The sequence below is a fragment of the Rhamphochromis sp. 'chilingali' genome (genome assembly GCF_963969265.1).
Source record: "Rhamphochromis sp. 'chilingali' genome assembly, chromosome: 21".
NCBI lineage: Eukaryota > Metazoa > Chordata > Actinopteri > Cichliformes > Cichlidae > Rhamphochromis > Rhamphochromis sp. 'chilingali'.
The window spans coordinates 11871819-11895500 of NC_137949.1; the positions used below are offsets into that span (position 1 = coordinate 11871819).

General features: G+C 38.9%; 2 protein-coding genes across 4 annotated transcripts in view; both read left to right on the forward strand.

Annotated features, from left to right (window-relative positions):
- nkx2.2a (NK2 homeobox 2a) overlaps window positions 1–6806 on the forward strand; it is an 11642-nt gene extending 4836 nt beyond the window's left edge. Inside the window, 1 exon segment of the mRNA XM_080870314.1 lies at window positions 119–6806. Within this exon segment, the coding sequence (XP_080726440.1) occupies window positions 119–699 (581 nt within the window). The 3' untranslated portion in view covers window positions 700–6806.
- An 11881-nt stretch (window positions 6807–18687) lies between these two features.
- On the forward strand, window positions 18688–22502 carry nkx2.4a (NK2 homeobox 4a). 3 transcript variants are annotated; one of them, XM_080870784.1, is made up of 3 exons: window positions 18688–19925; window positions 20030–20617; window positions 21107–22502. In XM_080870784.1, the coding sequence occupies exons 2-3, from the start codon at window positions 20248–20250 to the stop codon at window positions 21787–21789; spliced, it is 1053 nt and encodes a 350-aa protein (XP_080726910.1). In that variant the 5' UTR covers window positions 18688–19925; window positions 20030–20247; the 3' UTR covers window positions 21790–22502. The 3 variants fall into 3 exon arrangements, with proteins under 3 accessions (XP_080726910.1, XP_080726911.1, XP_080726912.1); XM_080870785.1 differs by having other exon boundaries at window positions 18688–19921; XM_080870786.1 differs by lacking the exon at window positions 18688–19925 and having other exon boundaries at window positions 20034–20617; window positions 21134–22502.
- The last annotated feature ends 1180 nt before the right edge of the window (window positions 22503–23682 follow it).

Here is a 23682-nt window from a genome sequence, read left to right on the forward strand (position 1 = left end):
GCTTTAAAGCGAGGTTATTCGAATTAAGCAGTAATGGTGGCGCATCCTAAACTTTCCATGGAGATTATGTGTTTGTGATAAATGTCTCTAAGAACTTTACAACATAACATTTTGACAGTGTTTCTCCCGTTTCTTGCCGCAGTGCACGGTCTATCCGCCAGCTCTCAGGACTCCGCCAAGTCCCCGGAGCCTTCTGCGGACGACGAATCGCCGGACAACGACAAGGAAACTTCCAGCAGCGGCGGGAGCGACTCTGGCAAGAAGCGGAAAAGGAGGGTGTTGTTTTCCAAGGCACAGACCTATGAGCTGGAGCGCCGCTTCAGACAGCAGAGGTACCTGTCCGCCCCGGAGAGGGAGCACCTGGCCAGCTTGATCCGCCTCACCCCGACCCAAGTGAAGATCTGGTTCCAGAACCACCGGTATAAGATGAAGAGAGCCCGGGCCGAGAAAGGTATGGAAGTGACCCATCTCCCTTCTCCCAGGCGGGTGGCCGTGCCCGTCTTAGTCAGGGATGGAAAGCCTTGTCACACTCTTAAAGCTCAGGACTTGGCGGCCACTTTTCAGGCCGGGATCCCCTTTTCGGCATATAGTGCCCAGTCACTCCAACACATGCAGTATAACGCGCAGTACAGCGCCGCGGCCACGCCACAATTCCCCACAGCACATCACTTGGTGCAAACGCAACAGTGGACTTGGTGAGAGAAATTATAGAGACTTGGCTTGGAGGCGCGGTAGGGAGTTTCACCACAAAGCAAAGAAAAAATAAAACACACAAACAAAAGACTTTTCATTTTTGCAGCTTGACTCATATATATACTACCATTTTTATTCGGGGCTCATGTGTGCGCCGTGTTTACATGTTTTCGTTAAGAGAACTGGGTCCAAACCTCTCCCATATAGATTTTATTAAGAATGTCAATGCTCTTCTTGTGATTTTTTATTTTTTATTTTATTTTTTTGTAAGTATGTTGTGTGTTGGTTGTAGAGATGTTTCCTCTTTTTTTTTCTTTGTCCCTTCGTGTTATTATCAGCACGTACGAACCACTTTATAATTATAGAAATTTTAATTTCTTGCTTCTTTTATGGACCGAAAAAAATATTTATGGCCATGAATAAACACTGGCAAGTTTTCAGCTTTTTCCCTTTGGTTTTTATTTCTTGTAAATAATTTTGTGGCAGGTGTTTGCAACGCAGAGCAGTTGCGGGAGTGTGGCGATGAAGAGGGTTGTGTAGCCTACATTTCTGAATCTTTTAATTAAAAAAATAAAATAAGGGGACTGCCGTGTAAATAAAAACTGTAGCCTCGCGGCGACGGTAAAATAACCGATTTTGTTTTTTTAAATAAAAAAAAACATCATTTAAATAAAATGCGTTGTTTCTGACACCAGGGTTTGGTTTATAGCCGCCACTGTGAAAATTCTATTTTATTTTAAAAGACACCGGTAAACGTGATGATAAAAGGCGATGATGAAAACACTTTATTGTGGCACAGAATGGAAGTGAGCACGGGAACGAAAAAAAAATCTCCAGCGCACTTCAGTTCTTTCTCTTTCAGGCAAATTTAATCCCGAAAATATTTTTTCTCAATCCGAACACCTCGCTAATAAAGAGCCGAAAGTCACTTGTGAAATGGGACTAAAATCCACTCACTTACTATAAGTGGGCTTCTCAACATAAGAAGCTTTTGAGTGAAAAGCTCTCCTTTTTGTCAGCATCCCCAACCACCCCCGGCCTTGGTTGTAAAGTGGTAGACTGCGAGGAAAAACATCGTTTAATGCAATAAATGTTTTGTTATCTTGTTAAGCGCTAAACTGCAAACAGAGCAGGACGGATCAATGACTCACCAGCCTTCTTTGTTTAATCACGGCAGCGTTCAGCTAAAATTCGCGTGGCTTACAGAGGCTTGAAGGAACTAATAAAGACATTTTTTACACGATCACATAACATGTTGGCAATCATAGCCCGCATTACAATATACTTTACGCTATTAGGCGTTCTTTACCGTGGGACCAAAACGAGCACAAATGGCTCCCCAGTGATCCGCAGAGCGCATTGCGGATTATCAGACTCCAGTCAATATCTTGAGTAAATATGATAACCTAGTTGAAAAAAATCTATGCATTTTGTTTGTCCCGGGCCAAAAAATCTCACAGCAGATGTTAGAGTCGCCCCTATCATCACCGAACAAACAGCTAAATTGGGCAGATTTGCTAATTATTTACAGAATTGAGTCTCAGGGGGCTACTGCTTTTGTGGATGACACAGACTCAATTTGTCGCTGACAGAAAGGTTTTGTGTTTCGAGCTTCCAGGTCAAATAAATCAAACTTTATTTTTTTATTTCTTTGTCTTAAAACCCCCAGAAACGTGTGTGTGCGTGTGTTAAATAAGCAGACGCAGTTATTATAGAAACCCGCCACATGCGAAGAGAAAAATGACGTGAGTACCAGTGCGTGTTATGAGAATTATAAAGAGAACCGATAAGAGTCGATGATAAATGATTGCCTGTCTGTGATTGGATTTTAGTGAACTCTGACTGGTTTCTTTCAAATCAAACTCAAACTGAACAAGTCCCGGAACAATAACGCAATTTAAAAACTCATAAGTGAAAGAATGACGCTGACATTTGTGTCAGTTTTTGTCCAACAGAGAAGGCAGCTCTGCGACTCTATCACTGCGCAACGCAAGTGCACGAGGCAATAAAAAAATAAAAAATAAAAAACAAAAGCCCAGGCCTGGTTTCTGTGGATGTTAGAGGCGTGCATGCTAACGAGCAGCAGGAGTGGAGATGCAGACAGTGTAGATAGACAGAGTTTCTTGGTGCTGTTCAGAGTCAGGGAGATGTATCCTTGGGCTTTTTGTCCTGCCTGTCACTTGGTGCCATTGTGATCCTTGCTGCACACGTTGTGTCCCATATGGGCAGCTGGGCTCGGAAAAGGAGAAAAGAATCTCTTACAAGCCCCAAATTGTATCAAGCTTTCAAATAAAGCATTGTTGTCTCTCAAAGAAAAACGAATTAAAAATTCGTGCTATATCTATTCTGGTCAAAAAAGAAGCCCCATTCACACATAACAGGGAGTCCTTCTTCCTTGATAGAGCTATGCCAACAACAGCCTTCTCATTTCTCTTTTCCCTCTATCCTCCCATTCTCCAACGTGAAAGGCCGATTATTGTCTGTCCAAAAAAGTGGCTCGTCAAGGCGCAAAAACTATTTTTAATTCTAGACAGTGTTCTTCCTTGTTTGCTGTGCGTGGGCCTGTTTCTAAAATGAACACATGGAAAAATATTTGACACTGTTTGGCCCCCGTCCTTTTTTAAGGACTTCCGTATCGAGCGTAAACTTGATCTACTATTAATTAACAATTTACGGTTAGATTTCACAGCAGCTCTCCTGACTTTAAAGCCAGTGCCGCGCTGCTGTGCGATATACGGATGTAGAACAAATAATACACCTGACTAATAATTAAATGCTGAAGCTGCCATTTGCACTTTTATTTTGCTGTGATCTCTGGAAAATGCTGATGTTTTTCCGTGAGGACAAAAACTGGGTTTGTTGGCAGGTGTGTTGTGGACTTTTGCGCATGAAAGACCGGAACTGATCCCATTCAAGTGGTTTCTTTATTCATAAATTGCCTTTACATTTTCATATTTAACAATATGATATTTAACACTTTTTCGGAACCATACAAATCTGCTTTCAGAAATTATGCTCACTTGCAAATATAAAGTGATTTAAACCAGCTGGAAGCTCCCTGCGCGTTCAGTCAGGCTCTGTCGTGTTTTCCACAAAACTGAAGTAAAACCTCAATAGTGTCTTCGTGGAAGCCTTTACGATAAACTTTTATGACGAACAGCATTCTCTTTGCCATTAACGCACCAGAAAATTACACTACACCTCTATCCGCTCAGCAACAGGGTCAGATTTATCGGAAATTGCTTTTGGCTGCTTGAAGGGATAAAGCAGTACGATATTAAAACAAGCATCTTGGCGTGCAGCATAGTTCAACCTGCGTGGATAACTCTATTATATACCTTGGAATACAATACTTGAGGAAATATGCACTTGGGACACCGTGAATCTTCGTCATCCTGCCCATTTGAACCTCGACATGAATCATTTTTCTATCACGCACATCGCCAAATAAACGAGGATTTCAAAGCTATAATAAGCGGTGCTTTTCATTTAAAGGAAGCGATCTGGGTTTTATTGCCTTAAAGGAGATCCAGATTAGATTCGCCACAGTGCCGATATTAAAGAGAAAGGGGAGTGATGGAGGGAGGGGGAGGGGGAGACGGAGAAGAAAAAACGTTGCGCCAGGTTGCCACAAGATGGAAGCAGAGGTCTTCAGTTGGCGCCATGCAGCTCTTACCTGCAAATGTCGCCTTACTGCATCTAATTCCATCGCTACAAATTACTGCAGCTAGATCATATTCCAACTGCTGAAATAATGCGCCTTTTTTTCTCTTTAATGAACCAGCAAACTTGACTGTCTTTTAAGTGCATGATTGCGGTTTATGACATTGTTATGGATCTTGAGAGCATAATCATATCGCTCTTCAAAACAAACTAGGCTCGACGTAAACAGTCCACGGGCAATTAGCACAGTTTCCATTTCACAGTCAGAGAGAGGGAACTGGCGGAGAAATAGTCTGCGTGTCTCCACGGTGTGGCGCAATTGGATAGGGGGAGAAACGGGGTGCAGCAGCTCGCAGATTAATTCACTCCAGTGAAAGTGAACAATGGGGGTGAAGTAAGGTTTACCAAAGAAAGTCTGAATCAATCATCGCCTTTTACAACAAAGAAGGCTGTGAGTCATAGCTGGTCACGCGTGTGAAAATCTAAATCTACACCGCTGCTACGTTTTGTGCCAGAAACGCAAAGGAGAGGTGTGTGTTTTTGTTTTTTTAAAAATAAAATCAAACAAAATAATAACTAATAATCTACTTGGAGCATCAAATAAACTCAGAGAGGGCTGGATCTGTTTCCTTACGATCAAAGGAAAATAATGAAAATTAAGCATCATATTTGGTATCAAGAATCAAATCGTTAGCATTTTGGGTTTTTACATGTGCATCACGTCCTGCAGTCACATAGACTTACTTTCCAAGCTGCAAAATGCCTGAACACATCCCTCCATGTAGAGAACTATGCAAAGCACTGCAAAATGGGTCAAATGACGTCAAAGTAAAAGCTACCATCTTTATGCACCTGCTCAGTTCAGCGTCAGTGAGCTTGCAACTGTAGGGGGCCTCATTGGGTTAGAAACGTTTCGCAGCAGGGGGTGCGGAGATGCTGAACACGGTGAAGGAGGGTTGAGGGGAGAGGAGATAAATTCTTAATCTGCTTGCATTGTGACCAGTTTTGACTTTGGAATAAAAACAGCGGTTTGAAACAAACACACACAGCGCTGAGAGCAGAAACATATCAAGACATCAACACTGGGGCTTCTTCTGTTTGCTGTTTTGGTGTCAGCCGGTGGGCATGTGAAAGTAACACGGTCATATTCGAATCCACGAGCTGCATTCAAATTGGTGCTGTGTGTATTAGTGTAGGCGGCAGGCTGCTGTGTGAAGCAGACAAAGCCCACATGACACATACACAAGTTGACTCAGCGAGCGTCTGCAGAGTACTGTTCACATCAGCAGCCCATCTGCGTGAGAAGAGTCTGGAGAGGTGCGAGCTGCCTAACACAAACACCAGCATCTATGACTTACACAAGGAAGAAACCGGAGAGCTGAAGTTTTCTGTGGAGCTCAAAGGGGAATCCTTCCATCGTCTCCGAACAGCTCCAGCTTCTGTCACACTGTGTTTATCTATAAGATTAAATAAAACAGGATTGTCTTTGTCCACTTCAATTTGAACTGTACCCATTTAACAGTCAAGAGTAGTGCTTTTCTATGATACACTAAAAGCAAGTATACGCCTGCAGCGCTCTGTAACAAATCTATTTGATTCACAGCCGATGATAAGCTAAATTCATAAAAGGCTTGTCATTGTTCTCACTGAATGAAGTCACTATTTGTAGATGACTTATCTAATGTGTCTAATTAAAGGAATAATTGTGAAAAAGCATTTTAAGTTGCGCACAGTTTATTTTCTGGTATGAAAGATTTCTTGATGTTAAATTGGCACTCGTGTTTGAACTCCATTATTGGGGGAATATATACTAAATATGAACACAGCTTGTGTTATTGCAATGACAAACTATATGCTTCTACCGTGAGCACATTAGGAGGGGTGTAACATATACTTACCATTACTTGTTTAGCTCATTAGCATGTACACGTAAACATCATGGCATCCATTGGTTTAACAAGTGGACACCAGCTCTCCATGCAGCTTCTTACTCTGCAGCGCTTTGACTTGTTATTGCTTCTCCTTTCTTCCCCCCTGACTGCAGTTCTGTTGCACTATAAAATCTATTCGCTTGAGTTTCGTCATCCATGTAAGCCCACGGTCACAACCTTCACTTTACTTCTATAACAGGGTTTTTTTTTTTTTGGTGCTTTTTTCTTTCATATTTGTCTGCATTAGAGGTATGAAATGCCAAGACAGGAAATGTAAACACAGTGACGTTATTCGGAAATTTAATGATTTTAAGGAAAATCCAGTCATTGGATACGATCTCTAAGTAAACACTGCAAGACATCCGCATGTATTCAGTTTTCATTCTTGCCTCCACACGCAAGAGAAAACACGCCACGGTGTTTTGCCGTGGGAGACGCTGATCGCGCAGTTCTTTAAAAGTGGCAGGTCTGAGTTTAAAGTGCTGCAGATGACCAGCAGCCAGCTCAGAGTCATCTCACGGAAAGGGGGGGGGGGGGGGGGGGCGTCAAGGTTCTTGACTTTGCTGAATGTTGAGATTAAGAAAACAGCAAAGAGATGAGGAGAGTGACAGGGTGAGTAGAGTGCTCAGAGACTAAAGTTTGGATTTTTCTTCTCAAATAATTTACTCAATCTAATCTACTCCACGAACCGATGTAAAATCCTATAATGTGTATGATGAATTAAATAAAGGACTGCAAAAAAAAATCACGTTGTTTTGTTAATTTTTGGTATTTTCTGACGAGTGTGCTTAGGATCATAATGAAATGATGATAAGTGGGATACAAATTTAATTTACCTACCACGACATGGGTATGAAACGCAGATAGTGTATGTCATAATTTTTCTTAAAATGTTCCAAAGTATGAATCATTAAGTCATACTGTAGCAGCCAATGCCTCTGCTTCCATGAGAGAGAATTACAAAAAAAAAAAAGGTTGTTGAGTGCCATTAACAACTAAATGTGTCTCAAGCAGCAATGTTTAATTCAGCCTTCTCCAGCCCTCACTGATGGGCAAGCTCTGATGCATTACTGAAAAAATAGATATAAAATCATTCATCCATCATTTTTAGCTGGTGTAAAGTGTAAGGGCAAAGGTCAGGGAATACGGTGATTATTAGTTTTATACAATGACCTGCGAGATCAACTGAGATTCTTGAGCCTGCCATTTTAAATATGTAGTCACACCACCTTATTCTAATGGAAAAGATGTTTAACAGTCAAGCGCTGGAGCAAATATTTCTTCATCTTTTATCAACTTAACTTTTTAAATCGACCTAGTAGCTCTGATGCTGTGGTATTAATGCACTGTACAAGTGAAGGGGCGTTAAGCCCTTTGCAGAAGAAGCAGGAAAAGTAGATGATTCAAATTTCAGTGTCTATAGTATGAGTGGACTGTTCATGCACCCCTTTGGTTTGCCAACAGTGTCTTTTTTTTCTTTCTTTTCTTTTCTTTTCTTAAAAAAAAACAAAACAAAAAAAACAAGACTTAATTTCACACCAGGTGACTTTTTCTACACATTATATCCAAATGATCCAGAGTCCTTAATTTGTAAATTAAGGCAACATCATTCACAGTCTGTGTACCTGTGCAATGCCTGTGGGACAATGCAAATATGACACATTACCTTTTTGTTTCAGATATGCTGTAATTAATGATTAATTAGATGAGCTGATCTACATGCCCAAATAAATATGCAATAAAAATACGATAAAGATAGGCACTCTTATTTGGACTTGAAACCGTTTCATAGCACCTGCAGGTAAATTTCAACCCACGGTGAATGATAATGTTCAGAGCCGACTAAGCTCAAAGTCGACTCTCTCTTGCATCTCTGAGTTCTATTAAAAGTTGTGCTGCTGTGTTATGATATGCAAATCACCATATGGTCTTATTTCCCTTTGTCTTCTCTTTCTCAATGTTCCACCTCAGGACTTGAATTGTCTTGTATAAAACCCACAGTCCGCTGCAGTCAGGTGGGCTGGATGGGGGACAGCGCCAACAATCAGGTTCCCAGAGTTGAGTGTTTATGCCTTTCACTTAATGGATTGTCTCACCTTCTTCAGAGGATGAACATGAGGTGCTTGAGATGCCAGCACTGCAAATGGATCCTGGGCCTTTGAGGCTGATAACGACTGGCCGTCATCTGTTTCAGACATGCTTCAATCAGCAGGCGTGATGATCAAAGAGCAGCAATGTAGCAGCAGTGTTTTACCAATTCAAATCATCTAATTAACTTCCTGTTTAAAGAGGATGTAAAATATGTGTAGCAGGATGTGCCTATCATGTGTTTGTGCACTTGTGCTCTGTGGTGAATTTTTAATGTGTTTCATGGCTCTCTGCAATAGATGGAAAATAAAAGTTTCTCTATATTTCCTTTTGCACTGCCTGACTTCATTATACAACGTATCACATCGCGTGCTCTTTGAAATGTATGAGTATGAAGCAATAACCTTCAACGTATTCATCTGTTGTAGTCATTAATGCATAGATCGTCCTACCAAACAGCATGGGTGCCACAAACATCACAAGCATGGCCACAAACTGCTGAAGAACTCTAACACTAGCATGGTGATGCAGAAAAATCCCTCTATACAAGCTCATCAAATATGTAATCATTTACATCTCGGGGGACAAATTCATTATTATGAATTTGCATTTTTTTTTATTTATGCATAAAACTCTTTTTTAACTCGTAATGTGGTCCAAATCCAACTGCAAAAGTTTAATTTGTTTGATTTTTTTGTTTTGTTTTCGGCTCCATTCATGCTCCACGTTTCTAAACGACATCAGCACCCTCAACCCTGCAGGTTCCTCAGATCCTCTGCAGTCCATTGTCCTTTTTCCTTTAATCAGAGGAAAAGAAAAGAGGCAGCTACATTTAACTTTCAGGTCGTCAAGTGTTCCATTTCTTTTTGAAACCAACACTGTACATATGAAATGTTATTTATTATGTATTTGTATCTGTTCTTCCCATCAAAGTTTGCTTTAAATGTGAACTGTACAGACAATTACCCAAAATGTATTTAAATAAATGTTATTATTGCATTTGCTTTGCTATTTGAATTTTATTGGTTTTACTAAATGACAAACTTGTACCTCATTTGTACATCATTCATATTGATTCAGAAGAAAAAAATGACCAAATATCTGATATCATGCAGCACAACAGTACATCACATACTGCATATCTGTAAACAATATATTTATGTATCTATATATTTTACTAATTTTATGTTTGTATATGTTGTATTTCATTTCATGGGGAAATAGCATCCTGTTTTGCAGTGCACACAGAGAGAAAGAGAGAGACAGGCTATTGTGTAGACTGTTATATAACTGAAGCAGTGGGATGTGTTCAGGGTAAAACTTTAAGGAAGGCTGTACGTTCAGTTTAACACACTTTGTAAATGCTTCAGTTACAAGAGTTAATAGTTTCACAGATAGTGTTACTGTTAGTGTTCAAGTGCTTAGAAAAGTAAATAATAATCTATTTCTGGTGCTAACGCATTATTTTTGCCTTATATTGGCAAAAATCTTATGTATAAAGTGTATAAAATCTCCACTAATAAATGAAAGGCACAGTCACAGTGCTGATTTCTGTGCCTTCTACAGAAGCAGAGTTCTGGTTCGTGATGACAACTCTTATGTTTATTAATCTTCAGTTATCTGAGATGCAAAAAAGTTTAAAACAAACAGAGGTTTAATACTTTAGTGTAATTTGATTGGATGAAGAATATGAAGAATAGTGGTAAATGTGGCAAAAGGATGAACTGAAGGACACATGAAGCGCACGCATGGAAAAGGTGAAAACATCAAAGCACATTTATTTTATTGTAAGGTGCACACAGTGAGTCAGAAACACTTCAGAAACAATGTAACCACGCCCTCAGCATTTTAGACTGAGGTACTCTTGAGCAAGACAAGCACAGAACTCTGAGGCATGATCTGTTAGCTCTCGATTATCATCCAGGTAACTGCAGAAATGTTGCTGCGTGATTCTTTTTAAAGTTGTGTCTGAGTGAGTGCAGCGTTTTAATAATGTTTATTCACTTTCACTCAATTCACAAAAGCTTAGAAGAACTTTTGCATTTTTACAAAAAGGTACGTTTATTAAAAGTCCAAAATGAGATGATGTGCGTGTTGTCAAACACTTTCATCTATGAATGTGTGTCATATTATTAACCCAGCTAACTTAAACAATACTTTCATAATACGGTTTTTAAAAAGTGTATGAATTGAATCCAGCAGAGAGGTCCATTGAAGCAGGTTCTGTTTGCAGTGGTCAGTCTTACTGATCAGGTAAAAATCTCTTCTTAGTTTCTGTAACTGGGAAAAATCCACCGCCTGCAGAGTATATATGATGTTTCATCTGTGAGCAGACAGATGCCAGAAATAGTTTCTTTAACATGGTTCACTTTCCATTTGATGGTTTCTCCTGTATTATTAAATTAGCTTCACATGCAGAGCACTGAACTGCATTCAGAGACACTTTTTTAAAGAGAAAGCTTTCAAGGTCTCTTTTTGGAGCTCAGGAATGTTTGTTCATCAGTATCAGTGATGACTGGAGCAACAATTTATTGGATAACCAAAGAGACATTTTACAGTTACTTAAAAACTCAGAACTGTTTTTGGCAGTTCACTTTTTGACTTGCCATCATGACACTCATCTGTTCCTGTTTAGATTCATAATGGTGGCGACAGAGCAGCAGCGTGGGAGTTTAAGAAAGGAGTATTTGAATGCAGTCAGTAACAGCATGTGTCCTTTCTTCATGTGAGTTACTGAACTTTTTTACAGCAAGAAGGCCTGATGTATTTTTATAGCAATAATGCCGATGCAGCGACTCCACATGCAGACTGAGGCTCTTGTTTACCTCAAAATATGAAATACTGAGAATCCATTTTACTTCCAATTTATTTGCAGATCAGAAAGCTGACATATTACAAGTCTTCACATTCCTTGGGATTATTTAAAAAGGCATATTAAACATATATAATCTCATTCCATCATTAAATATGTTGCTGACAAGATGTTAGTAACATAATAGTAATTTAAAAATTAGTTTTACTCCTAATGGCCATGTGTAATATATCTAGGCCTGCTTTTAAACAAGTGGTCACATCCATGTAATTTACATGCAGTGTTCTGCATTTCTGCAGTGTAGTGAACGTCAATAAATCAAGTAAAAGCTGTGAGAGGTGAGCTGTGGCGGGCGGCTGAAGGGTGTTTTGTGTGTTTTCCTGTCGAGTGAGCAGCAGCAGTAGTCATCCGAGCTGAGGAATCTTTTTATGACTCCTGCACTCATGGCTGGAGGGAAGAGAGAGGACGAACCGTCTGCAGCGTTTTAGCACACAATTTCCTGATGGTTTCAGAGAAGAGGCCAGCCAAGCATTTCAAGTGGCGGAGCAGCGAGAGGGCAGTATTGCAGAGGAGAGCAGGTAGTGTAATGATCAGGTAGACAAGATGACATCGAGCGTCCTCAGAGACGGTCAGACACACTGAGTTCACATCCTTCCAGGCAAAAAGAACCACTGAAACAGGACGAGACAAAACCAACAAACAAGAGAGCCATTAACCACGAGAAGACTTGTTATTACTGTACAGCAGCACAAAGTCAGCGCAGTCTCTGTGCAACACATACAGGAGCACAAACACCGAATACACATGAACTGTTGGCAATAATAAACTGGTATTTGCAGCATGTGTGTAATAGCATGCATTTCTGAGTAGTCACCAACAAAATGGACAAACAACTTCACAATAAAATAAACCATCTTTACGAAGTGCACATGTGCACAACTCATAAAATAGTTATTGCAATCTCTGTCTGCATCTCCTGGGATGAGATCTGATAATAAATGCCAAAGCATAATAATATCTGCACATGTATGTGACTATTAGTTTCTGATGAATTATTTTAGAGTTGTTTTTTGAACTGCATCTCAATAAATCACAGTTTATGGTGCAAATTCTTGCAGGGTTTATATTGTGTGGCGAGCCTCGTTTCACAGTTTGTGATGATCTGCTGTTGATTTATAAAAATCTGCCAGACGTAACAGGTAATTTAACAACTTCTAAATGATTCTCATGCATTGACAACATGATTAAATCCAGTGGAGTATAAACAGTTTTTTCATCACTAACTTCAGCTCTAAACAAACTGTCCAAACTTTAATGAATCGACTAAGGAAAAAGTGTCAAAGGTGCACTTTGACTCACAGGTATGTAGATTTTTAAAAGCTGTATTATTATTTTATATTACACTTCTCATTAAACATGTTTAATTTAAAAATAAATGTTATTCACAGAATAAGGCTGATTTTAAAAGTGTCAATACTCGAACACTCTTTGGTCATTTTCTGCGTTTTAATATCTTTTAAGCAACCAGCCGAGTTTGCTACAGATCACAGCCTGACACAGTGCTGAGATAATAAACCAGCATCTTAATCTGAATCTGAATTTGAATTAGCTGAAGTGGCAGTTGGCTGTTTGGTTAAATAAAAACTGTCCTTAACATGTGGACAATCTGACATTTTCTTTCTGTAGTTCCTCAGAAGAGCACTAAAGAATTATAGAGAGACTGAACTGTTGCATGTTGTTGTTATAGACGGGTGTATTTTGGCCTGAATTTGATCGTTTTGCACAGGTTTTACTCTCTTGCTATGATTCAAGCTGAAACCCATGTCACACTTTTTACATTTATCTCAGAGGTACTTTTTATAGTAACATTCCTCTGGTTTCTTTAAAGTTTCTTTAAAGTTAACTTCCTCCTTCTAAAATAACTGCCTGGTAATTGGTAGAGCACTCCTTGATTCACTTGATTTGCTGCACAAAGTCAATATGGGAAAATATCAACCATTCTAATAGACACACAACACACAAAATGTGTAATGATATAACAGATGTACTGTGTGAATAATGGTTTAAGACATTAAAAAAAGGATAATCCATTTATAAATAATCCGTTTTTTTGTAAACGAGGCAGGACAGAAAATGACTGGTTATTTATTCAAAAAGCTACTTACTATGAATAAATATTTTTAAGGGGAATAAGGATATTGTTTTTTCTTTTGGACAAATTCAAACCACACAAAGCAAAATTTAAATGAAATAAACCCGTAAAAATAGATTTTATTTCCAAAAACAAAAATTTATTCTTTGTAAAGAATAAATTTCTGAAAGTGTGCTGGATACAGATACATGCACTGCAACTGTACATTTGTAGTAGTGTAAAAGTATATAGTAGTATATTCCTTATTTGTATATGTTATATATAATTTGTTATTTATTTTTCTATAAGATACAAATAGCTATGTTTTTATTTATTTTTTACGATGCCATTTTTAAAAAAATAAATTCTGCATACAGTCTTCTACCTTTTCAGGATTACAGCTACCTGGCATTCCCATCCAGCATACAGCGTTTTATTCAGACAGTGCTCAGTAAAAAACGAATAGAAATTAGAGTTTTAATCCTTTGACACTTTGCAGGAAAACTGGACTTTGACTTCATATTTTAAATTGCAGCACATGGTGCATTCTTGTAACTGTCAGGATCAATACATTCACAATTTGAAGTAGTTTTGCGATGTGTTTATGTGGATTCATCTAAATAATGGTAGGCTGTCAGGTGGCCTACTGGATAAAAGCATCCTAAAGTGGGGACAAACAGACAGGTAAAAATGCCACATTGATATGCAGCTTCTGCTCACATTTCCATTGTTGAGTTGTGAGGCCATTTAAAAAGTTTCCGTCTCCACGTTCAGCTCTCAAAGTGTTTTCAAACTTTTGATTAGAAGATACATCTCTTGACTGTTAATGTGAAAATAAGCCGAATAAATGAATTCCTGGCATAAATGGACATCAGGAAACACTTGATGCAAATTGCAGCTATTTGCATGCATTTCAGGTGCAAAACCATGTTTGATCATTATTATTATTATTATTTATTTTACGGCACTTTTTTTATTCAGAGGTAAAATATATTTATATATCTAACTTTATACTGTTTCTACATTAACAAAGCTTTCTTTTGGGGGGGGGGGGGGGGGGGGGGGGAGAAGAAGTGCACTTAAATGTTTGAACAATGTTTTGAAGCTTCTTCCAAAATCCAAAAATTATCTAAATTATTTTATTATTTTAACTTTATGCAGCCTGTAATGACTAAAGCAGACATGATTGTAAATCTGAACAGCCTCTTGATTTATTAAGAACAAAAAAATGCAAATTTGGCTCAAGAAAATGAAAACGCAAAAGAAAAGTCAAAGCAGAACATTGCAAACACTTACATGTCACTGGAAAATGCCAAAAGTCCAAAAAATTATCTTCTACCTTATAATTCTAAGAATCCTCAGTACTTGAACTATGTCTAAATATTGTTATGTAAAACAAGTAAAACGGGGATCCACTTCAAATTAAACTACAAAATTACATTTCAGGACATCAAACAGATTTCATCTTATCACAATAATTGAATGCAAGGGCAACCAGATACAGGAGAAGGACTGGCAGATCCATTTTGCCATATGAGTAACTGGGTGACAAATCCAGAGTGAGCCACGGTTGAGTCACAACTATACTCTCTAACAGCTTTGTTTACCTGCCCTTACTGCTGCCACAATTAATGCAGCAGAGAAGTGGACGAACCAGGTACCCTTGGAACCAAGCACCCAGTCCAAGTACACTATCTGCTTTGTTCTGCCATGCATTTGGTAGTCTGCACTGATCTGCTGCTGTGGTTTTTAATTGTTGCTACAAAAGAGAGCAGCTATGCTAAAATATCGCCACTCAAAACAGTGCAGAGGACAGTGGCACTCACAGAACTCGGAGGACCTAAAATTTCAGGGAGCTAAATCAGTTTCAAACATGGAAGGGCACAATTTGTTGTCTCTTTTTCCTTTGTTGTTGTTGTTATTGTTGTTTTGTTTTTCAAATCTCAAATAAAGTGACTGGTCATAGTTACAGATACAGGATTTATTAAGTCATGTGTGTATAAATTATATGCATAAAAATATGATCTATAAAGTTAATCTCACCAGTCATTCTTTAAAACTCATCATGACATGATTAATGGATCACTGACAGCCTGTCCACGCTTTGCAGTGCCACTGTAGCTTAACGAACCTTAATTAAGGTTGTTATATGCCTTGCTAGTCTTCAGCTTCAGTTTGAAACCTGGAATCACAATCACTTGTTGTCATAAATGTGTACTACAAGGTACAATTTTTATACTACTTTTAATTTCCTATCTGATTAGTTTAGCATATGGTTCAATAATTTAAAAAATTGTGCCAACTGATGTGAAGGTAATTTTTTTGCAATGAGTGTTCTTGAGTGAAATGGTGTACTCAACACATCTTTGACTTAACTTTCCACTCACATTGATGATTTTATTACATTGATGTGATATTAGAAGAGTTTAACATTTTTGTAAAAAAGCAGAAAGAAACTGTTTGGGTTTTTTTGTTTTGGGGGGGGGGGGGGGGTTCTATGGCATGGAAATTAAAAGAATATGTCCTCTTTCAGGCAACATAGAAAAGAATTTAACACAATTCAGTATCTTAATTTGCTTCCAAAAACAAGAAGGAACATTCAGTTTTCTACCACCAGCATAGCTACATATCCCACATGCTGTTATCCCCCAGCTGCAGCACATAATCCAGTCTGATTGGCCTTTACTGCAACTTTATCAACTTAACGAAAAGCTGTATTGTAATACTTTAAGAATAACTTCTAAACGTTAATCCTATTACAGTATGTTAAATTCTTCTTTCCTCCATTTTCCACAGCTGTCAGATTATGGTCAGTGCCCATTAAAGCCCATATTCTGTTTTTGGCACCCTATTAGCATCATTTCGTCCATCAAGCGACATTAATTGTGAATGAATGCAAACTCCTGCAGAAGAATACGGTCTTCAAGAGGTCTGTCACATACTTTCTCCACTTGGGAGGACCTTTAACCTACTTAGCTGAGGAACCGGACCGTTTCAAGTAGTGCAGCTGAAAGATATGCACCTGCCCGCTTTTTACTCTCACACTGCTCTGCGATTTAAGAGGAGAGAAAGTATTTGATCTAAATGGTACTACACTGACTGCAGGTGTGGAATTTCCTCCACAAATCTCAGCAAAAATTCACCCTCTGGGCCGGGCAGTATAGAGATGCGCTTTACATGAAGAAAAACTGATTAGAGTTGTTGTAAGACTGGTGCGTTTAATACCAGTATTTGTGTTTATTTTGCGCCATGCTCTAATATACGAGCCTTTTTGATTCCATGCGCACGAATGTCCAAATACAAATATCAGTAATCTGGAAGAAAAGCTGTACATAAGATCCCCCACCTCCCTCCAGTATCCTTCAATTTACAGATGTAATAAATATCGTGGTGGGTGTTGTTTGACTGTTAAAGAATACTTGCTGCTTTCTTCTTTTTCTTTTCGTTGACAAACCCTGACATGAATTTATAAATCCCTGGCTTCTTTTCCGTTAGAATATGTTTGAACTTAAATTTAAAAATAAGGATCCCAGTCTACAAGGTTCGGTGTGTATTTTCAGGTTTTCCTTCTTCTCCTTCTTCTTCTTTGTAAACTCGCCACACCAAAATGCGTCGTTTTGCAAATCCACCTTTTTCTTAACATACCCAAGAAGCTGTTTTCTTTTAACTAGAGGCCGGTGTACTCACAACGAAATCTAAACGAAAACACTAGAAATCTAAGGAAGATGTCCCAGACAATCGAAAGAGAGATTCACGGTTCGCGCGTAAATTACGCACAGAAAAATTTACCCAGATAAATGATTCCCGTAGCTTAGATAACATTACAATAACGGCACACGTTTGTTTCCACTTTTCAAAAATCATCCAAACAAAGAAGAAGATGAGAAGTAAGAGAAACTGGAAACCACTTTTAGTGTGATTAATTTCACTCGTATTATTTTACAGATAGAAGTGGGAAATGTGAGGGGTTGTAGGAGCTGCAAGACGAAATCGTTTTCGTGTTTTCTGCACTTTGTGCTCGGCCGGTGCGTGGTTGAGGTGACAGGTCAGGACCCTGGCCCTCTAGCCATCTCTCCACATCTCTCAGGGTATTGAACCAGCATCGAAGAGATGGAGAAAAGCACTTCAGTAACCAGGCGCTTGAATCCATCTGCTGTGCTGAGCTGATGGAGGCGAGGGTATTGAGCAAAAGGCTATCTGTAGGATACAAACTACATAAATGGGTTGTTATTAGGTTCTCGTTAACAACACTTAAATGTTCCGATAAAAGCGTAGATATAGAGAGAAAAATGGTTAGAATGTTGTTATAGAAAGTCGCCGCTGTTTATCTGAACACCGCGGTTTGCGCCAGTAATCTCTATCGTTAATGAACACAATTTAAGAGATCATTTAGTCCCTGGTGGCAAGCACGCTGATGCCTATAGAATATTATGTAACATACTTCTGTTTGTCTTCAGGAATAAAGTCACAGAAGCATGTGAACTGATTTGCTCTGTGACTTAGTGAGAAAGCTTAACGTCTTCTTTAAGGAAAAATGTATTCCATAGACACTAACTAGCTTCCCATTTGGAATTTTGGGAATAAAAAAGCAGTATTCTTCGCCATAGTGCCAACAATTTATTGATTGTATTTCTTGTATTTATATGAATAATTCCCCGATGTTTTTCAGAACGCATGGTACCCGTTTGCTTGACTAAGCAGACAAGCGAAACTAAGCACGAGACAAAAATTATTGCTAAACATAGTTTGAAAAGTGGAGAATATTTTAAATCTTTTTCTCTTTGTTCGTCTTAGATTTGTGAACCAACCTTGGGTGGGCCTTCTTCACGAGTCCCGGCGCGTTCCTTTATATGGCTCCGGTTGCATTTTCCGCATCATCTCCACAGGATGTAAAAGTTAACTAGGACTGAAAACTATATAAAAATGAACTATAAGCGCCTATAAGAGTTGCATGCAGCCTACCAGCTCCACATTTTTATGGGATCCTAATGTGGAGGGTTTGTGGACCGGGGTCCTGCTCTCTGACTCAGTAATCCACAAGGTTGAGAGGTTTGCCTCATTTACATAATGTTAGAGGTCTGGGCCGAGGCCTACTTTTCTTTTCTACTTGAAAAGACACCATGCTGCTGTTCCCAAAAGAGTGGAAAAGGCTCACAGACGTCTGGACAAGCATAGGTGTATTTTCAGGTAGGAAATATTACTCTAAAAAAGGCTAATTTACCCTAATTTATGTTCTAATAGAAATAGCTTTTCGGGAGATTCTTTATTTTACACAGGTTAGACCGCATTCTTTTCAAACGCCATTTTTTCTTTTCTTTTTGTCTTCAGTGTCTTTCTGACAACTCCAGCTGACTTTGGAAAAAGCACGCACTGTTTTGTTTTCCTGAAGAACAATAAAGCCCAGCCACTTCACATTAAATCCGCCGCGGAGTGCGGGCATCTGGGGGGAAAGAAAAATAAGAAATCCGGCTTCTGAAATATGCATAGGAAAAAATGAATGATTACAATCAGCCTATCAACTTAACCGGAGATTGCTGTTCTTGATATTTCTCTATAATTGATGGCTGACCATGTCACATCTTCATTTACTCAATTAGGGTAGGTAGCTACTTGCTGCCATGCCATGGCAAATTACATTAGTGGCTTCATGCAGACGAGTGGTTCCTTCCTACAATAATGAAGACAGCGACACATTTCACGTCTGGAAAATAACCTCCGAGCAGAGCACCTGTTCCCATTGTTGTCTGCAGTATTATGGTGATGATAAAGTTAAAAAAAAATTCAGAGGAAACATTATCATTGTTATGAAAACATATTTTCCAAGAGGAATTGTAGCGGCAAGTCTTTATTACTGAGTAGTTATCAGATATAGGCGTCATAAATCAGTTTAGAAATAAATGACAAATTGAGAAGTTTTTATTAACCACTGTTCGCCGTTTCTAGCGGCTCTTTTCTCATTTGACCCTCTTGTTTTGTTCCTCTTCCTCTTATTCTTCCCCTGGCGCCAGTCAGTTTGCTCAGAGATTACAATGTCAGGTCAAGACTGCAAAGTGTCGTTAATGCATGTTGACCAGACTCGAGGGTTTGAGGCTTAAAATAGTGCACCAAGTCTAATATAATTGTAGATGCCTAAGAAGTATAGGTAAAAAAAAAAAAAAAAAAAAAGTAATTTCCTCCCTTTTGATCCTAAATTAGGTTATATGGAGTCGGATGCTGTATGATTAGTTTCGGAAAAATATAATTTACAAATTCGTTTATGTCTTTTGCTGTGTGAGTGCTGTGTAATGGCAAAGAGTTTTGGACCCATACTGCATTTTTCAACATATTTTTCTTTCTTTTCTTTTTTTCTTTTTGAGCTTATTTGGACTTGTTCCTCTTCGCTGGGATAAAATGATGCTCAAGAAGCATAAACGAGCATACAACTTCATTGTGACTCTTTGATGATACTCGGTGGCCCTTATGTCTGTTCAAAGTGCTCTCAAAGTTTCTAGAAGGAGTGGAATTCCCTACTGACGCAAAATAGTCATATGTGGTCAGATCAGCTGATGTGCGGAACATAATGGGATATTCTCACCTGTATGTAGCTGCTGCAAACACAGAATCGTGAGTATGTGTCGTAGTTTTATTCACGTATACAAGTTAATACAAAGCAAAGTGTGTTTTCATGAATTATTTCCCTAAAATGTCAATGACTATTGTTTGCTGGTTTAGGAGTTTTGCTCCGCCCCCTGTGTTTGTCGTAAACCTGGCTCCTGGCTCCAATAAACCCGGGCTAAGAGCGCCCTGGGCTCGCCTCCTTCTCTAAGGCGATCAATAGGATCTCAGGCGCACTACAAGCACTCTCTTACGTAGACATCCACCAAGGAGAGAGCCGATACAACAACACGGTTGATCTGCTCAAACACAAAAATCTACCTGCTTTCTGAATCATGTCGTTGAGCCCAAAGCACACAACGCCTTTTTCAGTGACAGATATTTTGAGTCCAATCGAGGAGACCTACAAGAAGTTTAGTGGCATGGACGGCGCAGGGAACCTAACCTCTCCACTGGGAGCCTACCGACAGCCTCAGGTGTCTCAGACCGGCATGCAACAGCACTCCATGGGCCATAACGCCACGGTGGCCACCACTTACCACATGCCGCACAGCGTCTCCCAGTTCTCCCACAGCGCAATGGGAGGATACTGCAATGGAAGCATTGGCAACATGGGAGATCTTCCGTCGTACCAGGAAAGCATGCGGAATAGTGCAGCAGCAACAGGGTGGTACAGCGCCAACCCTGATCCAAGATACTCCACAAGTAAGTTCGATTCTCCTTTTATCAACACTTTTCACACTTTTTTTAATCTTCGTAAAACCACAAATGAATTTTGAGAGTGACCGTTAAAAACGCACACGACTAACCTGTAGTTTCTTTTTGTTTGTTTTTTATATGTTAATTTAAAAATGATATATATTGTCCGCTATTTTACAAAATATCTTATTTTAAATGACTGTTTATGCTGATGAAAACCGAAAAGGAGATCATTCTTTGGCTCAGTCTGACTCGACTTTTTTAAAATTTTGGAATAAGAAACAATTTTAAAGCAATAATTTGATAATTTATTATTATTATTATTATTATTATTATTATTATTATTATTATTATTATTATTATTATTATTATTATATGTTTTTGTTTGTTTATATTTTCCAACTTCAGCCAATAATCAATAAAGACTACTTCAGGCGAAATAGTGTTCTCCTCTTCTGTTTATTGAACGCATGTATATGTATGTATATTTTTAAGTTTCTAGATTCATGGGACCTTCCACAGGTATGAACATGACCGGCATGGGGAGTCTCACAGGAATGGCGGACGCCACCAAAGCCATGCCGGCTCTCCACGCTGCGCCCAGGAGGAAACGGCGCGTCCTGTTCTCACAGGCTCAGGTCTACGAGCTCGAGAGGAGGTTTAAGCAACAGAAATACCTGTCTGCGCCTGAAAGGGAGCACCTGGCCAGTATGATACACCTGACGCCGACTCAGGTGAAGATCTGGTTTCAGAACCACCGGTACAAGATGAAGCGCCAGGCCAAGGACAAGGCAGCGCAACAGATGCAGCAACAGGACGGTTCTCTGTGCCAACAGCAGGCGCAGTCCCCCAGGCGCGTAGCGGTGCCTGTTCTGGTGAAGGACGGTAAACCGTGCCAGAACGGCTCAAATACGCCAACGCCGAACCAGCAGCAGGTACAACAGAACCAACAGCAAAGCCAACAACAGAGCGGAGCTGGAGTCGTGCTCGCATCCTCCACCAACAGCCTCAGCCAGCATCAAAGCCAGCAGCAGGTGAACACTTTGGAGCTGGAAGAGATGTCGCCCAGCCCTCCCTCGCTGCACAGCCAGCTGAACATGGCACAGATAGACACATCTGCTGTAGATTACACCAGTAACATGGTCAGCTCAAACCTCCTGTACGGCAGAACGTGGTAGGACCTAATACAGTACTGTCACTTTCCACTTTTTCTATGTGAACCTGCGGATGAGCCCATGCAAAACAAAACACTGCAATACATACATATATATATATATACATACACACATATATATATATATGTATATATATATTCTCGCTGAGGGCTTAAAATGGGGCCCTTTGGCTTTGGAGGGTGTTGAAGTGGGCAAGGGGCGCACAGAGGCGCACCAGCTGATCAGGGCACATTTTCTTGACATCTCTGACAGGGGAGTCTATTTTTGAACTTTGCAGAAATGGCCGCCCTTCAAAGCAATTATGTCGTTTCTGGACCTTTTGTAATCCATGTTTTGGACCTTCCTCATGATGTTTTAAACGTAGTCTATGTTGGTGAAACAAAAAGGAATGCTGCTTCACTTGAGTTCGGACTGGGGGAGAGGTGGGATCAGGTTCGAAGTACACTAAGCCACCACTCCTTATTTGCGGTGATAACCTGGTATTTTATCATATTAATATTGTAAACTAATGTATTCATTTAGACTTATTGAATAAAGTAGGGACTTGTATATTTGGCTAACACACAAGAATGCGTTTAACTGTATAATAATCGTTATTGCGTCCACTTTTATGTTTTCTTTATTCTTTTGTAAGTTAAAAAGGAACAAATGCGTGATGGCTGCTGTATATGTTTCAAAACCAATTGAACGTTAACAATAAATAACTTGAAGTGTGAGAGCTATTCCTGAACAAGTAATTTTTTAAAAGGCATCTGTTTTGGAGTGCATTTTCATTATGTTGTGATTGAGACCAAATTGAGCTGGAAAGCAAGGTCGATGAGGGAGCCAGCATTGTTCAGGTGACATTTTGGAGGGCTGCCTTTCATGGGAAATGTCTGCAAGAGTCTAAGACCGGGAAATCACCCTTTTTTTAAAAAAAACAAAACAACAAAAAAACTATCACTTTTTAGCAGCCTCGATCTTGGGATTAATTCATGCTTCACTACATTAATAGATATTTTTTTCTTTCCTTTAAATCAACTAAACAATTCAATCATATTGATCTTAATCTTTTTAATAGGCCCAGACGTTGGTTTTGCGCTGTGCAATTGGCCAATTTTATTGTGAATGCAAGCGTCTGTGGAATGCACAATGATCACCAATTATTGGAAATGGGAATCTTATAAATAGTAGGTATAGTATGTAAAAGAACGAGATGCATGCTCCACATTATTATTATGTGACCTCAGAGTAATGACAGTAATCACAGAACAGCTATTATTATTATTATTATTATTATTATTATTATTATTATTATTATTAGTATCACAATAAACATTTGTATCATCGTTGTAAAATCAAATAGGAACAATTGTATTATTACTTTTGTTATATTTTATATATTTTTTTAATGAATTAATGTTTTTTTTTTATTATTCAAAACTGAAAAAAGAAGTCCAAATTATGTTTTATTAGTAAATGTAATTTAATTATAAATGGGGGGCTGTGTTGTAATCCGTAAAGTTTTAGGAATCATTTTGACGACTCACAGAAAGTATGACGAGGATATTTCTCTATTAGCTAAATTATTGACCGTTATTATTTAGAGTTAAATGTCATTTATTTGCAGTTAATTTTCTTTTATAAACCCACCTTTTCTCTGTAAAGCACAGGACCAGAAAGGTAACATGAATCTAAATATAGATAAAGAGCTAATACTGGGTCTTGCTCTGTATTTACTTTTACTTGATTAATGAAATAACACTGATATATCCACTTATTTATTTCTAAAGCGCTGAACGACACTGTAAACATATTCAGTAGGCTACTTAGTGTTATTCACACACACACTCACGTTTGCACGGACTGGCCCTGTTCTGTTTAATCTCTGTCGAAGGTGAATGATTTGTGCAAACA